Source organism: Serinus canaria, chromosome 19 (assembly GCF_022539315.1).
Source record: "Serinus canaria isolate serCan28SL12 chromosome 19, serCan2020, whole genome shotgun sequence".
In the NCBI taxonomy this organism is placed as follows: domain Eukaryota; kingdom Metazoa; phylum Chordata; class Aves; order Passeriformes; family Fringillidae; genus Serinus; species Serinus canaria.
The window spans coordinates 11,004,089-11,021,039 of record NC_066332.1 but is presented as its reverse complement, the minus strand read 5'-3'; the positions used below and the strand labels follow the sequence as shown (position 1 = coordinate 11,021,039).

The following is a 16,951-nucleotide window of genomic DNA, read 5'->3' as shown; positions in this document are numbered from 1 at the left end:
TTTTATATATTTGGTAAATTATTACTCTCATCCCTCATGCTTGCTTTTTTGTTTTCTTTGAATCCTAGAAAGAAATTGTTGCCTGTGAGAGTGGTGAGCCCTTGGCACAGGTTGCCCAGAGTAGCTGTGGCTGCCTGGTTCCAAGACCAGGTTGGGCAGGGCTTGTAGCATGCTGGTCTAGTGGAAGGTGTCTCTGGTCTAGTGAAGGGAGGGTGGAATGAGATGAGCTTTAAAGTCCCTTCCATCTCAGACTATCCATGATTCTGTGGTAGCCACAAACATAAAAATATTTGGAGACTGCTTTCTTAAGACAAAAGCAAGTCAGTGATTCCTGCCATGGAACTATTTCAAAGAAGGCATGGCATAGGCAGCCAGGGCTGTTGGAGGAGCTCCCTTAGCAGGTTTACTGGTTGGGTTATATCTCCCCTTCATAAATCTTACAGACATTTTCTGCCTTTGCTTAGGTGGTTGCAGCTTACTGTCTGCAGAGAGATTGGTTTAAATGAAGATGGTCCTTTGTACTCCTTGAAGATAGGTGTTACCTCTTTAGTTCAGAGCTGGCCTTTATCTTCTGGCTATTTCTAAAAATGCAGTTTGGGTTATATTCCTAATGTTCTAGTTTAACCAAACACTGTACAGATATCAAGAAGTAGGATGCCCTATCCAGTGGTGGTCTGGATTTTTTAACCGATTTTTTTTTTTTTAACTGTAATAGTAAGACTGTGTCTCACCTTCTTTATCAGATGATCGAGCACGTAGGTCTCCTCGAAAGCTTCCCACTTCGTTGAAGAAGGAAGAAAGGAAGTGGGTCCCACCTAAATTCCTGCCACACAAATATGATGTCAAACTGAAAAATGAAGATAAGGTGAGTTGTCTGCTTGAGTCCTATCTATTATAACATGAATATGAAAGTTTAATTAATCACTGCCGGTGATTATACAGCACAATGTAGTACTTTTCTGCCAGAATCATGGCAATGGAAGCAGGATAGTTGTCTCTGAGGCTGACCAGCCTGTCTGTTTCTATCTGTAATTAGGTTTTGTGCATGGAAACACTTGGTACCATACACACTGAGTCACAGAGGTTTATTGTGGTTGCTGTTAAGTGCGTCATCTGTGGTCTTGCAGTTCATGGGACCAGTGAAATCATGAGTGGCAGTTGTTGCTGTTGTCCTGACCAAGCTGCTCTGAGTTGTAGGTGGCAGTGCTTTGGGAAGCTCTGGACAGTTGCAGCATTGCTCTGTGCTTTTTGTCTGCTCTTTGGTAATTTGACAAGTGAGGCAGTGCTGACCTCAAAGAGTACCCCGTGCAGAGGTACTCCTTTGGTCTTAGGAAAAAAATCAAGTATGTATATGTAAAAGCTTTAAAGTCAGTAGCAAGCACGAGCTGCAGGAAGGCCAGAGATAAAACAGTGGGCTTTGGCAAAAAATCAGCATCATAAACTCATGGTTTCTACTGTTTTAGCTGTCTGATTCTCCTACCAATCTCTGTATGTCTCAGTTCTGCAAATTCTGTTTGGTTTGAGTCGTTCCAAGACAGCTTTGAATGAGCAAAGAGTTTTTGGACATGAAGCAGTACAATGATCCTGGTTCTTTATAGACACATGATCTGTATTTATAATGTGGTTAGAAGTTAATTATTAGCAGTGTGTCTTTTATCTCCAAGATCATCAGCAATGTTCCAGCAGATAGCTTAGTCCGTACAGAGCGTCCTCCCAACAAGGAGATCCTGAGGTACTTCATCCGTCACAATGCGCTACGTGCTGGCACATGTGAGAATGCCCCGTGGGTTGTGGAGGATGAGTTAGTGAAGAAGTACTCTCTCCCCAGTAAATTCAGTGACTTCTTGCTTGACCCACATAAGGTAAGAATTCCTAAAAGTACCTGCTTTGCTTTGCCACCCACTCCTTGAGTCTTCGCAGAGACCTCAGTGTGCTGGTTGGGTTTTAGAATCACAAAATCATGAGGATTGAAAGCCCCCTAAGATCATCTAACCTCACTGTTACCCAGCACCACTGAGGCCACCACTAAACCATGTCCCCAAGTGCCAATTCCACATATCTGTTAAATCCATAGAGAAGCAGAGCAGGAAGACCTACTCTTTTGAAGGTTGACCTTTTGAGAGGTGACATGGCTTGAACATCTGGAACAGTGGTCTGCTTTGAAAATTTGAGATGCAACTGCCTTTTAATTTTTCCAATGGTTTGCATTACTTGTCTACAAGTAAAGACATGATTTCCTGGTGTAAGAGAAATGGGAGAGCTGCAGTCTTTATGTGTCAGGTATTGGGCCCAAGACCTGGATGCGTGTGACTTCATGAGGCCTGGTTCATGTACAGGGCTGCATTGAGCAATGGCAGGTACTACAAATTTAGTACTGAATACATACATAGCATGAATGGGTTCTTCCAGCCCTTAGGGCTAACCCGCCAAATATAATATTAACCAACTAAATGCTATACCGTGAAATGTGCTGTTATAAAATCCATCTTCTGGTGTAGAAAGCACTATTTTGTTCATTCAGTAAACTCACTTTTTCGTAGACTGTCAAGTGTTGTCATAAAACTAGAAGATCAATATTTGTTCAGGACAAGGGGGTATGACTTCAAACTCACACAGAGTAGGTTTAAATTAAATATTGGGGAAAAAATTCTTCCCTGTGGGGGTGGTGAGGCTCTGGCACAGGTTGCCTAGAGAAGCTGTGGCTGCCTCATCCCTGGAAGTGTCCAAGTCTAGCTTGAACAGGCCTTGAAGCAGCCTGGTCTAGTAGTAGGTGTTTGTGCCTATGACAGGGGTTGGAACAAGATGATCTTTATGGTCCCTCCAAACCCAGGCCATTCTCTGACTCTGATTATGATGGCAGAAGCCTGTTACCCTTAATGCAATGAGCAATTTCATTAGGAAAAAATATTTAAAAATGGGCAAAACTAATTGACAGAAAGAGATCTACTTAACTTTATTTACCTTTTGATATTGATACAAAATCTTTCTTCTTTTAATTTTAGTATATGGCTCTCAATCCCTCAACCAAGAGGAGGAGCTCTCGGTCACCTGAAAGAAAACTTCCTAAGAAATCCAAAGCTGACGGATCTTCACTGGGACAGCCACTGAGTCCAACCCTGTGGTGTCATGTGCATTTGGAAAAATCTATAATTAGCTCTCCGCTGAAGATGAAAAACTCTAAGAACTCAAATTGTCCTAAAGAGGGGCTGGAAGAGGTGATGAAAATTGTGTCACCTGCTAAACTTGGTTCTAACTTTCACATTCCAAAGAGTAGCCGACTAGGAAAGGGGAACAACAAATGCTTGGACAAAAAACAAAGAGGCAAAAGGGTTCTGAATGGGCAGAAGTCATCGGGGAAGGCAAAGTCTCCCAGGAAAGGTTTGAAGACCCCCAAGATGAAAATGAAACAAATGACACTCCTGGACATGGCTAAAGGTACCAGTAAGGTGTCCAGGGCTCCCAGGAATTCTGGAGGCACCCCTGGATCTTCCAGGAAACCCCAGAAACATCTGCCTCCTGCAGCGCTCCATCTCATTGCCTATTACAAAGAAAACAAAGACCGGGAAGACAAAAAAAGTGCTCTGTCCTGCATCATCTCTAAAACAGCTCGGCTGCTTTCCAATGAGGACCGTGCCCGTCTCCCTGAGGATTTGCGGAGTTTGGTACAGAAACGCTATGAGCTCCTGGAACACAGGAAGAGATGGGCCACCATGACAGAGGAACAACGGAAGGAGTACATGAAGAAGAAAAGAGAAAAGCTGAAAGAGAAACTGAAGGAAAGAGCAAAGGAGCGGAAGGAGAAGGAGATGAAGGAAAAACTGGAAAAACAGAGGAGATTTGAGGACCAAGATCTGAAAGGGAAGACATTGCCTACTTTTAAACTGGTTGATACTCCAGAGGGACTTCCTAACACACTTTTTGGGGATGTAGCCATGGTGGTGGAGTTCCTGAGCTGTTACTCAGGGTTATTGATGCCAGATGCTCAGTATCCCATCACGGCAGTGTCCCTGATGGAAGCCCTTTGTGCAGAAAAGGGAGGCTTCCTGTACTTGAACAGAGTACTGGTCATCCTCTTGCAGACCCTGCTGCAGGATGAAATTGCTGAGGATTATGCTGAGCTGGGAATGAAACTTTCTGAAATCCCACTTACTCTGCATTCCGCTTCAGAGTTGGTTCGCCTGTGCCTGCGAAAGTCAGATGTGCAAGAGGAAAGCGAGGTCTCAGATAATGTAGATGAAAGCAAGGATTCAGCAGCTTTCGAGGATAATGAGGTACAGGATGAGTTTTTGGAGAAACTGGAGACATCGGAGTTCTTTGAGCTGACTCCTGAAGAGAAATTGCGGATCCTTGGAGCACTGTGTCACCGGATCTTAATGACTTACTCAGTGCAGGACCATGTGGAGGCCAAGCAGCAGGCCTCAGCTGAGCTGTGGAAAGAGCGTCTGGCTGTCCTGAAGGAGGAGAATGACAAGAAGAGGGCAGAGAAACAGAAGCGAAAAGAAATGGTGGCTAAAACCAAGGAGAATGGGAAAGAAGAGCATATGATGGGAAGAAATGAAAAGAAAAAACACGAAATTATGAAAATAGAGCACCGGGTGGAAATTGAAGCCGATGACATGATCAGTGCTGTGAAGAGCAGGCGCCTTCTTGCCATTCAAGCCAAGAAAGAGAGGGAGCAACAAGAAATACAAATGAGAGGTAAGAACAATTACCTAATTAGTAGAGTGTTTGTGTGTTGTGGAATAACTTCATGGCAAAAATGACAGCCTGTTTTCAGAAGCATTGTCTGAATGCTTCTGAATGAAACCTAAATAAAACTTAAGAATATAGATCTCAGAATCACATAATAGAGCACTGAAGCTTCAGCACCATTATACCTACCATGGTATAAACCCAAGTGACCTCTTCTTTTGTGATTTACTGTCTAGATTCTACAAATAGGGATGGCTGTATGGAATTTAAAGGATTTGCTCACTGGAGATTTATAATTCATCTCTTGTGCTTCCTGTGGCAGCATAAACTTTGTAAATTTAAGAAAAAACAATACCTGCTTCTAGTTTATTTGTGTGTGTCTTTTGTTTAGTACCTTTCTAATTATGGCAGGCCCAGAGAGGTTGGACAACACAGTATCTGTTTTGGGAACAGAAAATAACCAAAAATTTGTCTTATGTCCAAACATCATCTGGTTCTTGGGTACAGAGGAGATATTTCCTGCCTAAAAGCAATTCCTGCTGCTGGCCCTGGTGCTGTTCCCATGGCCGGGTTGTTGCCAGCAGTCCTTCTCTCATATCTGGATTTGGGCAATAAATGTCAGTTTAGTGTTTCTCACTTTAATGAATTAGTTATGGAGCTGTTTAAATATAAACTGTCCACTCAAACGTCTCTAAATCACAAGCTGCGACAAGAGACCTTGTCTCTGTGTAAGTAGTGCTGCTTGAGTGGTATAGGTGTAAAGAGAGAACACTTCGGAATTACAGTGTAGGGGTTTTATTGGTTGTAAATATGGATGCTGGGAGGACGGAAGTGGACTGTGTAGCTCATCTAGGTTGTTATTTTCCTTCTGAAACAAGTGAGGGATAAGCATCCCTCATGGAGCCTGGCTTTTGCTCCTTAGCTGGAATGTGGGGTATCTGTTCTGGGAGACCAAGAATCACAGAATTGTTTGGATTGGAGAGGACCTAAAAGTTGATCATGGTACACCCCCTCTTCATGGGCAAGGATACCTTCCACTAGACCAGGTTGCCCCAAGTCCCATCCATCCTAGCCTGGCACAGGGTTGCCCAGAGGAGCTGTGGCTGCCCTATCCTTGAAAGTGTCCAGTGCCAGGCTGGACAGGGCTTAGAGCAACCTGGTCTAGTGGAAGTTGTCCCTGACCATGGCAGGATTGGAAAAAGATGATTTTTAAGATGTCTTCCAACCCAAACCATTCCATGATTCTGTGATATGATGGTTTTTGTCCAGGGTTTCTTCAGCCCAGTCCATTTTTACACCTTGACTACTATTTCTATATGTATCTGTATGGGTTGTTATGATATTTTTTTAAGTTGGTTTTTTTTTTTAGAATGTTGGGCAGAAAGTAAATGGAAGAGTGTATGGTTGTAAAGAATGTTTGTTTATTAAAATCCCCAATAAAATTGCTTTTTTTACTCCCATGGTATAGTAAAATCAAATACAATGTTGATGTCTGGATACAAAAAAGGAAATCTAATGCTGCTCTTTGTTGATTCTAACAGTGAGGATGGAGAAAGAAGCAGAGGAAGAAAGAATCCGGAGGCATAAAGCTGCTGCTGAGAAAACTTTCCAGGATGGAATTGCCAAAGCCAAACTGGTGATGCGCAGGACCCCAATTGGCACTGACAGGAATCACAACAGGTGGGAAAGGAAATGACCATGAACTTCCACCTCTGTCCTGAGAGAGGGGCTGTGTCAGATACCATCCCCCATGAAGGGATTGATAGGGAGGGTGTATGGAGTTGCAGATGAGAGAGAAGGGGAAAGTATTTGTGTATATGAAGTATAGTGGCTGGTTATGTGCCCAGCTTTTTGAAGCCTTCCCTTGGAGGTCAGGACCAGTGGAGGTTCAAGTGCTGGCATTGGGTGCTCAGGAACCTCGTTACCATCTTTTCTTTTTTTTTTTTTCATGGTTGTACAGGCATGCTCTTGGAATGGATTCTAAGCTAAGCTTTCCCTGTTTCTCAGCTGGGCTCACATAAAGATACACATGCATTCAGCTTTTAGTGAGATGAGCACACAGATGCTTCTATGCTCAATGCAAATAAAAGTGCGTGTGTGTGCGTGTGCGTGTGTGTGCGTGTGTGTGTGTGTTTAACTAGCCAGAAAAGGAGACAGGTACCTAATAACACATATTTCTTGCAGATACTGGCTGTTTTCAGATGAGGTTCCTGGTTTGTTTATTGAGAAAGGCTGGGTACATGACTGTATAGACTACAGATTTACCCTTCCCTATCAGAAAAAGGAAGATTCGAAGAAGGACTACAGCCCTGGAGGTACAGTCTCTTGAGGGTATTTCCTCTGCTCTGACTATTCAAATGGAGTCAAGAGTGTGAAAGAACTGTCTAGTCTGAGTGTTTTCATGGGGATACTCTGATTTAAGCCTCCTTTTAGCTCTAGAAGCCTGCACAAAGGAGGTGCTGGTGATATTTCCATTCTGCTGCTGCAGGTTTGGAGACTTGACTGCAGTGTTCCTCCTAAGGACAGTCTCCTCTCCCTCAAGTAGCAAGGTTGATGTCAGTTGGTATCATCCCTCTGGTTCACTCTGACCCTGCTGAGTTGCAGGCTGTCAGACCCTTGCACAATTAGTTAGTTGTGCTGCAGAGTGAGGATGTCTATCACAGTGCTGATATTCCACTGGTGCCAAGACTCCTAGATCAGCCTGTGGAATAGTAACAAGCAGGGCAGTCTGTTAGATACGCACAGCTTCACTGATTGAGATTGTTTTGGCGAACATCCCTCATGCACTTCCTCTCAGCCTTCTCTTCACCTTTGCTGAATGTGCAGGTGAGATGCAAGGGACTTGCTGAACTTCTAGTGCTTTGTGATTTTGCCTGGCTGACTAGGAGCCTGTGTCCTGGAGCCTTGTAAGTTGAACAGGCCCAAAAATCTATCTGTACAGAAGGAAACGTTAACATTTCTGTGTGGAAGTAGTTCTTGGGACAGAAGATACTGCAATAATCTGACTCAACTGAGTTCCAGTCATGATCATTTCTTGCTTTTGGAACATCACATTCTGGCACTGACTCCATCTATGGCAGTCCTGCATGGGAGAGCTTATGGAGTTAGATCCAAGCCCTCACCTGGTAGGATTGTCTTAGACAAGGGGCAAACTAGACCACCTGTTTAGGTGGCCTAGTTCCTGTTTAGTGGAATAGAACAGGGCAAACCTACAATGAGATCCTTATCCAGGTGTAACTTTACAGACACCTATGTCTTCAAGACTGACTGAGTTGGAGGTGTATCATTCCAAGCTCCTCTGTGCGTATATTTTCTTACACGAGCTGTTTCAAATACTGACCAGCTGTGTTCCTGATCAGCTCTTTGTTCCAGCTGTTTTTATCTCTCAGCTGCTGCTGCAGCCAGTGGGCAGGATTTCAGCACATACCTTTGGAAACCTAACAATCGAAGGCCTGAATGAGCAAAGATTTAAATTCATGTTAGAGTGTTTTCTGAGATGCTCAGAAATAAAAATACATGCTGCTTATACCTCCTTTGGTTTTCAAAGTGCTTTGTCAGTATACGTCTAAAAAGTGAAACTAGTTTTATGTATTTGGAATAGTAGGAATGCTGCTCAGGAATCTACCTGAGCCTGTGCTTTTCTTTTGCAGAGAAGCGGAAGAGCACAGGCAGTGACGGCCGAGGGAATAAGCTGCACCGCTCCATGCCCACTACAGACCTGCCTGCTGAGACCACCACTCCCAAGCAGGGCCAGAACTTATGGTAACACACACTTCCATGGCTGCAAAGTACTCAAAGTGTAATGGTCAAGGAATCTAGACAGATCTTTTACTAAACCTGCTACAAACCTATTCCTCTTTCAGTGCTGAGCAGTCGGGTTGGTTCAGCAGCTCCACAAACCTCTGTTGCTGATATTATTACTACCCTGCTAACAGGGTAGCCAGTCCAAGAGCCAGTGGAACCATTATTCAACGTAATCAATCATACAAAGGCAGTATAAATTAAGCTTTTAAAATGCTTCTTTGATGTATTGCTTTTTAAATATTTTATTCTTCCATCTTGACAGCCTCTTATATCTTTAATGCTTCCCAATGCCAAGCTGTGTCTTCTAAGTGAATCAAATCTACCTTTGAGCGTGGTTGATTGTAATCTGCTCTAGTAATTGGCCCTATCAATGTCCTTAAAGAAATTCTCCTGTGTTGAATGTTGCTCTGTGTGGTAAGGAGTGTTCATCAGTTGTCCCCATGCCAGAAAACCCTGGCTAAGCTTCACCTGTTAACTGCTGTGGAGCATTGTTTAGGTAACCCTGAGGATAACTGTCACAAAGTATGTGCTCCTGCAGCTCCCCTCTTAGCAGTGTCTGTCCCACACAGTTCCATTGCTGACACACAGAGTGGGGTTGCTTGGTCTTTGATAAATAGAGCTGAACTCATCTCCAAAGAATAGTTACCAGTCAGAACTACTTTACTAAACGTGTACCTGCTTCCCCACTAGGAACTGTAAAAGAGACTGAAGTTGTGAGTATCTTGCTTTATCTGAACCGCCAGCATCGGGTGCTGACTCTTGGTATTGCCCTGCTGCTTATCTGTCATGGCAGCAGGTCATAGGATATCACAGATTTCCTATGCTTTCCTTCACTGCCCCATCCTCCCATGACAAATCCCCACCCTGTTACCCCTGGGCCTTTGCTCATCTTGCCAAAATTCAGGCAGTTGGGCTTTCCTAGGGAATAGGTCCTGCACAGGCAGTGTGATCCACAGGGAAGTCCTCTGCTCTTCCTAACTGCGTCCTCTAACACTTGATCTTTATTGAGCAGAGATGGCAAGGTGTGTTCCAGGAGAAGAATCAATTCCATAAGGAAAACAGTAGCTTAAATTAACAGAGCACATTGTTAATGCTGAGGGCAACATAGAGCCAAATTGGATGAGTTAATTAACACAGAATTCCTTCAACTTTTGTGACTCCAGGCTGAACTTGAAAAAGCACAGTATTTGATCTGCTCATTCAGGTTGGCAACTCTCAACAACATTCTGAGGGAGATCAGTGGGGTGACAGAGGCAGGAGAGCTGTGTGGAGTAACCAGTCACAGCCTGGGAGGAGCAGCTCTTGGAACCAGGTCCTGGACACACTCAGTGCTAAAATATATTCTGTCACTAAGAGCTGCTTTGTATGGAGTGACCATAATGGATGGTATTCTCCTTTTAAAAAGAAAGCAACAAAAATAATTAAGAAGCTTCTTTAAAAAAAAAGGTTAAAGTGACGGCCAGAAGCCCAAAACACTTTCAAAAATATTTGCCTTAGAGTTTCCTACTAAATGGTCAGAGCAAGTGCTGCCCCTGCCTTTGGAAAAAAAAGGGTTGAGGAAGTTGGGAACAAAACTGTAGCAGCAATAACAAAACATTTTGAGTTCACATCAGGATGAGGGAGCTGTTAAAAGTAAGAAAGCCTACTTAAAACCTGTGGTGAATCTCAGTGAAAGAAATAAAAAGAATGATAAAGTGAAGTACAGATTAAGGGCAAAACAATTTTCTTTTTCCCTTGGGAAACAGTCCTGCTTCACAAAATCTATTGTTACAGGGTCTGCCTTCAGAGAAGAGGGAAGCTCTTTGCATGAGAGAATAATTGGCTAAGAAATACCAAATAAATAACAGAAACACTCTAAACTTGTTAGTTCAGCAGGGAAATGGAGAGTAATGCTAGAGGAAAGAGGTTTTCTTTGATAGAGAAAAGAGGGATCAGGAAATAAAAGTAGCAAATGGCTGTTTTGAAATAGAGAGGAAAGTGCTGCAGCTGAGGTATACAACTGGCTGCTACCAACTGCTGTGGATCTGTGAATTGCACCTGTTCAAAGTACCAGTGGACAAAGTGCTGAGAGAGGAGATCATTGAGGAGTAGGAAGTGCAAAGGTAATTGTCCTGGCACACAGAGGAGTCCTCAAACCAGCAGATGCTGCAGTCTGGAGGGGTAGGTTGAAGAACTGTCGCTGCATACCTGCCATGCCTTTTGGCCACTCAGACATCAGACACTGAGCTGTGCTGGGGGGTTTTTTGGCCTGGCTGTTATACCACAGTGTCCTTAATTTCTGTTCTTTCTTGTCCTTGCTAGGAAGGCCTTTTAAGTGCTGACAGTCACAGCACTTGCTGTTTTTTTACATGGGTCTCGTGCCTGTGTGCACCGTTCTGCCTGGCAGGGGCAACAGTGCACGTGGAAGATCTGAGCAAGGCGTGGGCCTTGAGCAGGGCTACAGAGGCAGCTTCTCAAAGGACACATAACCCCTTCTAATTGAGTGCTGACTGCCTCTCCCTGAGTGATAGGGCATCCAAAGCCATGCCTGCAGCTAAGCAATAAGGTCTCTCAGCTGAAAGGCTTTTCCTTAAAGATCTGGAGCTCCTTAGGGTTTGTTTGTTAAGTACCTATCTGACACCTGCCACCACTTACATGTAAGCATCCACAGAAAGCCAAGTGACAGACTGGGAGCTGTTACTTCAGACAATAGCCAGGAACTGGAACTTTTCTCTGAGGAAATCCATATTCCTATTCCTGTATTTACCTTTGGGGGCATTGCCATTGATCTCAAGGACTGCTCTGAGCATAAATGATTATGGAAGAGTCTTCTCCTTGGCTGCTTTTTTGCACATTGTCCTTGGACACCATGAGGAGTCCCAAGCCCCCACTGAAGTCCTTGGATATCTCTGTTGTTTGGATACAAGGACTTGTCCAGCTATGTCATAATTTTGGCATGTGCATAGGAAGTTGCATTTCTTTGTGTTCTGCTTTAAGTTGTGCTCTTTGTCTCTTTTCCTAGTGGTATGTGGGATTGAGTAGGCTCAGAGTGCACATAGAGCATCTTTAGCTTTACCCTTTTATCCTTTAGAGTGATGGGGCTGTGAAATTAAACATTAACTCTGATTAGTTGTATTTTCACAGTCCTGCCCCTTTTCCCCTTGAGGATGGTAGCTGGTAGGGCACTAAAAAAGGAAGAAATAGATCTAATACTTCTATCAAGAGTTACATAAATAATATCTCACAGAAGTAGTTTTGCTGTCAGTACTTTGTTGCAAAAAAAGAAGAGTGTCCGGTGTTCAGGTGTTAGTTCAGTGCTGCTAAAAGTGCAACACCATAAACACTTGATTACTTATGTCTTCTTCAGACAGATGGACCACTTTCTCTGTTCACCTTGTGCTCCACTTGCACAGATGTTGATCTTTATTAAAAAGTCTCCTTGTTCTGGACACATAGGCTCTGAAGAAGTCTCTGTCCATACCATAGCGCTTGTGAGCTGTGTACTTCCTGATCTTTCCTGGGAGAACCATGGGGGAATCCCAGCCTTGGCAGGATATTAGCATGCAGGAGACTTCTTGCTCATCCTGGTCAGAGAGGGGTTGAATTTTGGAAACAGTGACATCTCTGCAGAGTAACTGCCGTTGTTCTTCATCTGTTAGGAATTCAGCATGGTATGGTGGGTCCCCTCAGCAGACAATTTGAGTTAACCATGAGTGGGTGCTGACAGACTCCCTTCTCTTGCCTGTATTCTACAAATGGAGTTCTCCTGTTTCCACCAACCCTCCAAAGCAGGTACTGGTCTGTTGTCCTCAGAATTTTTCTTATACCAAGTTTTAGACGTTTCTGTGTCCCTTGCATCCTGTAGCCTAAAAACAGGTAGGAATATTCAGCTTGAGTGAATACTGAGAGCTCTTTTTGACTTTGATGCTTGTGTCATTTGTGCCTTCTGTTCTGGTTGCTGACCCGTCTGTTGGCTTATGCTGCCAGAAATGTCAGGAGAGAATCTAGGCTGTTCTTTGTGAACGCAGGAAGCCCTGACATCAGTTAGGATTTCCCCCTTGTATATAAATTTGAAGACCCGCACTGGTCTTGACTTTCCTAAAGGGATCTTTCCCATCCCTGTGGAGTGTGTGATTAACCTCCGCCAGGCAACATGAAGGGCACCAACTGTCTTACCGTCCCTCTCTGCAAGACTAACTTTTGCCTTCCCCATTTAAAATGCCAGCCCTGTCTTACCATGTCAGTGTTCCCAGCCTGGAAGTGGTTGCGCTCCATTTGGATGTGCATGTAATTCCTACAAGTAGGGCATGCCTGGAGCTAGTTTGTGAAGCAGGAGCTATGCCTGCACAGAGCAGAAAGGGGTCACTAATCAAACTAACATGATGTCTCCGATATGTTTGTATTTTGCAGATCAGGCTTAGGTTCAGGCTTGAGTTCAGGCTTAAGTAGATCAGTTCCATGTCCCAGAAATCCCAGTTCTTACTCTCAGGGTGAACTGGGAAGATTTAAGTACTTGTTGCAGATGTTCTTCCTTTTCTGTCCCATGTTCTTTTCAGCAGGAACAAAGTTGTACCAGGGCTTAACTCTGGTTTTCTTAAAAGGGTTGGAGCTGTTTTCTGCAGCTGCTCGGCAGCCTGTGTTTTCTTCCCCCAAAATACTGGAGAATAGAAACCCTATACGATGACTGTTTCCAGAACCCTTTCCTTTTTACAGTGTGACAAAGCAGTGCAGTGAGTTCCCCCCTTTAATTTGTTTCCATGGAAGAAAGCAGGGAAAGCTCAGTCATTGTCATCTTGAATATTTGTCTAGCTGGATTCCATCGTGTATCACCAGTAATGTCTGATGTTGTTTTATCATGACCTGGGCAACCCATCTCAAGGTGTCTGGGAAATATTCTGGGTATCTGTAGAGCTATTGGTTTGGAGTGTGGTTTATGCCATTCCCAGATGGTGACAGATTCTAGTGGGTGAAGGATATCTGAGGCTGCTCTGTCCTATTCGACAGGGAGAGGTGCAGAGAGTTGTGGTGCCCAAAGGTTTTGATCTCAGAGTTGAGGATGCTCCACAGGGTCAGATGTACTGAAGATGACTGGCTTAAAGACATCCTGCTTCCGTTGTTGAACAATCAATCCTATGTTCTATTAGAATAATGAATTTCCTAGCTGAATGCAAATTGTGAGGCTATTGCCCTAGTAGGACCATACATAGAATTGCGAAATAGTTTCCAAAATGGTATTTAGTATGTATTTCTGCCAGAAAAATAAGCATTGTGGAGACTGTTATTCCAAGAAGAGCCACGATTATATCTTTCTCTAGTTGTTGCTTGGCTCATCTGAGCTTGTGCCCAAGAAGAAAGATTAGATCTGGAATCTTCTGGTAAGGATCACAGAGTGGTCCTTTGCAGTTGTTTCCAAATAAGGCTGATCCACCTGTTTCCAGTCTTCCCTCTTCTAATGAGCAATCCTCTAACTGAAGATAGGGAATTAGTCATATTTTCTACAAACTACCTCTGAAGCTCGAGTTGAATCCACATCCCATCACATGAAGTCTCCATGGTTTCCTGGAATAGAATTGGAAAGAAAAGAAAGAAAGCGCAGAATTTCAGGTTGTCTTAAATCTCATTTAAATGTACAATCCAGCATGCAAACATGATTGTACTTTGGAATTGAAGAATATCTTGATTTAGAGAACTCTGTAAAAGTAGTTCCCCTTTTAGATTGGACTAACTGCTGATGGCCATCACTGTCCTCAAGAATTCCTGAGCAAGAAGGTTTCAAGCTAATCAATATGGTTTTCAGATTCTGCGTTTGGGCTTTCAAGTTTGAGCAAGCTTAGCTTAGAGAGGGGAACTACTTATGCACTTGCAGAGACAGAGCCTGCACAGGCACACAGCTCTAGGAGCAGAAGTTGTGGGATCAGCCAGGACATCTCATTTTTAATCTGGGGACTTCTGTTAAATGAAAGAAAATATTATTAAATTGCCCTGCTGTCTGTGCATAGTGTGTTAGTCTTTTCTAGTACATCTAAAACAACATTCAGATCACTTAAATTAACTGCAGAGTAGTGAATGGAATCCCTGGGATAGACAACTAAATTCAAATGTCAATGTTTTCATAAACTTAATAGGGAAAATACATCTATAAACCAGTTTTGTGTTTATTTTGATTCTGTTTTTCTTACCTTGGCATTGGCTACATTTGGGGACCTTGAAACTAAGCCAACTGAGTCAGAATTCTTCTACCAGCACTCCTGGAAGTGGTTTTCACCTTGCTTCATCAGGATATAGGTTACCTCTTAGCCCTATCTACTGATCCTTGGGAATTATTTAGAAGAAGAAATTGTATCATCACAGAGATGTCCTAGGTGGTCTAGGGTAGGGGTTTAGGTGCATTTTTTTTTTGTCTTTCAGGTTTCTCTGTGACAGTCAGAAGGATTTGGATGAGCTGCTGGATTGCCTGCACCCCCAGGGAGTAAGAGAGAGCCAGCTCAAGGAGCGCTTGGAGAAGAAGTGAGCCTGCTCTTTGTTTTTCTTATGTGTACATTCTCCAAGTCAGAGCATGTCCTTGGCACAGCAATCCTTGCCATTCCTGGGGCAGCATCCCAGGCTGGGCTTTGATTATTCCTGTGCTGAAGAGGGGAGGACATTCAGGTTGAGCAGTTGCTGGTTTTCTTGGGCAGATTCTTGATAAATAACACTCTGAGCCCTGAGGAAGTTGTGCCAGTCTTTAAATTACTCCTTGTGAAACCAGTAACAAAGGCAGTACTGGTTGCTCTGAGCCAGAACTGCCACGTGCTTTCATGTGTCTTCCAAAGAACGTTCTGCACTGGTGGAGCTCGTAGCTCTCAATGAAAGCTGTTGTCCCAGAGCCTGCCCAGCTCCCAGGGCAGTGCTCTGCCTGTACTCAAAGGTTGGGTTTGATTTTCCAGGTATCAGGACATCACACATTCCATCCATTTGGCTCGGAAACAGAACTTGGGCCTCAAATCTTGTGATGGCAACCAGGAACTGCTGAACTACCTCCGGAGTGATCTGATTGAGGTTGCAACGCGGCTGCAGAAGGGAGGCCTGGGATATGTTGATGTGACACCAGAATATGAAGCAAAAGTGAGTGAACAGGCAAAATAACTGAACAAGACAAGTGTGAGATGATAATTTCTGTGGAAGGTCTTCATAATTTTGTTCTCCTCAGACAAGAGGAGCAGGAAATCAGTTTTCTTGTTTGTCCTTTAAATAATTATTTCAAGATTACGCAGCTGATGGCTTGAGGTGTAGGCAGGTCGCAATGTTGGAGCTGAGTGTCCTGTTCAATTGTCCTGTTTCCATATTCTCATGACAGGCTTCTTTATGGAGCAGAATTCCATAGCTGATTTTTATCTTCTATATCAAAGCCAGCATGTCTTGTTGAGACAGCAGCAATGTGCTGGTTTCATAACCAGGTGTGGCTGCATTAGGTACCATGGGTGTCCATTTGCAGACTCACTTGAAGCAGCAGAGAGAGTAATATCCAGCTCTTATGGGGTCATATGCTGTTCCAACAGGTGTACTCGCTGGAGAGCCTAAAGGATTTTGGAGAGTGTGTGATTGCGCTCCAGGCTGGTGTTGTTAAGAAGTTTCTGCAAGGTTTCATGGCCCCTAAGCAGAAGAGAAGGAAACACCAAGGAGAGGATTACATTGCCAGGGCTGAGGAGATAGATGAAGACAAGAAAATGGCAGAAGAAGCCAAGGTATTGTTCACCTCAGGGCTCTGTTTCGGTCTTTCAGTTGAACTCTTTGAGCAGTAACAGTACATTTCATGGGGTACTAAATCTTGAGCAACTTCCTCCCATTTCAGATTTGAAGTTGAGTGTATTTGGTGTTTATGGGGCCAGGTGTTGCCTGTTTATTTTGAGGAGTAAATGTATAGAGAAATTAAAATAATAGTGAGGAGTTACCTAATTTTCTCTCTGTGGATAGGAAATGGGTCAAGTTCCTTCCATACAATTCTGCTTAAATTAAAATACATTATGGAACATTTTCACAGAACTTAATAGGAGTTGTATCTGCCAGAGAGGACTGATGGTGCTTTGGTCCACAAAGAGAAGGAGAGACATGTTGGGTTCTGGTAACTTCAAAGGGATGAGATTCAAGTAAATACCACATTAGGCAAAGGGAGATACAAGGTATTGGATGTGTGGAAGCACTTGGGGAGATGTCTGGGCAAGCAAGCCTCTAGGAGAAAAGCAGTATTGTGAGTCTAAATATGTATCCCTCCTAATAAAAGGGATATAGAGGAGCTGCAGAGGGTTGGGAAGAGTGCTACAGGCACCTAGCTGCACCGGTGTTTCACCCTAACAGAGGTACTTGCTTCCAGGGGTAGTTTCTATATACTTAGTTGACTAGGACATTAATGCCCCGTGACAAGACTTTCCCCTCTGCCCTGACTGATCACTGACTTCAGCAGAGGCAACAATATCAGAATTGGATCAGCAGAAGTACT

The 16,951-nt window shown here is 43.6% G+C and overlaps 1 protein-coding gene across 3 annotated transcripts in view; it reads left to right on the top strand.

Moving 5' to 3' along the window:
• BAZ1B (bromodomain adjacent to zinc finger domain 1B) overlaps positions 1–16,951 on the top strand; it is a 42,939-nt gene that overhangs the window by 12,669 nt on the left and 13,319 nt on the right. For 2 of the 3 annotated variants that reach the window (XM_050981976.1, XM_030230659.2), the window contains 9 exons: positions 744–865; positions 1,665–1,862; positions 3,003–4,698; positions 6,234–6,372; positions 6,877–7,007; positions 8,343–8,454; positions 14,884–14,982; positions 15,402–15,579; positions 16,014–16,199. In XM_050981976.1, coding sequence (XP_050837933.1) covers positions 744–865; positions 1,665–1,862; positions 3,003–4,698; positions 6,234–6,372; positions 6,877–7,007; positions 8,343–8,454; positions 14,884–14,982; positions 15,402–15,579; positions 16,014–16,199 — 2,861 coding nt within the window. Of the gene's footprint in view, positions 1–743; positions 866–1,645; positions 1,863–3,002; positions 4,699–6,233; positions 6,373–6,876; positions 7,008–8,342; positions 8,455–14,883; positions 14,983–15,401; positions 15,580–16,013; positions 16,200–16,951 lie in introns of those variants that run through there. The other variant, XM_030230660.2, reaches the window with a different exon arrangement.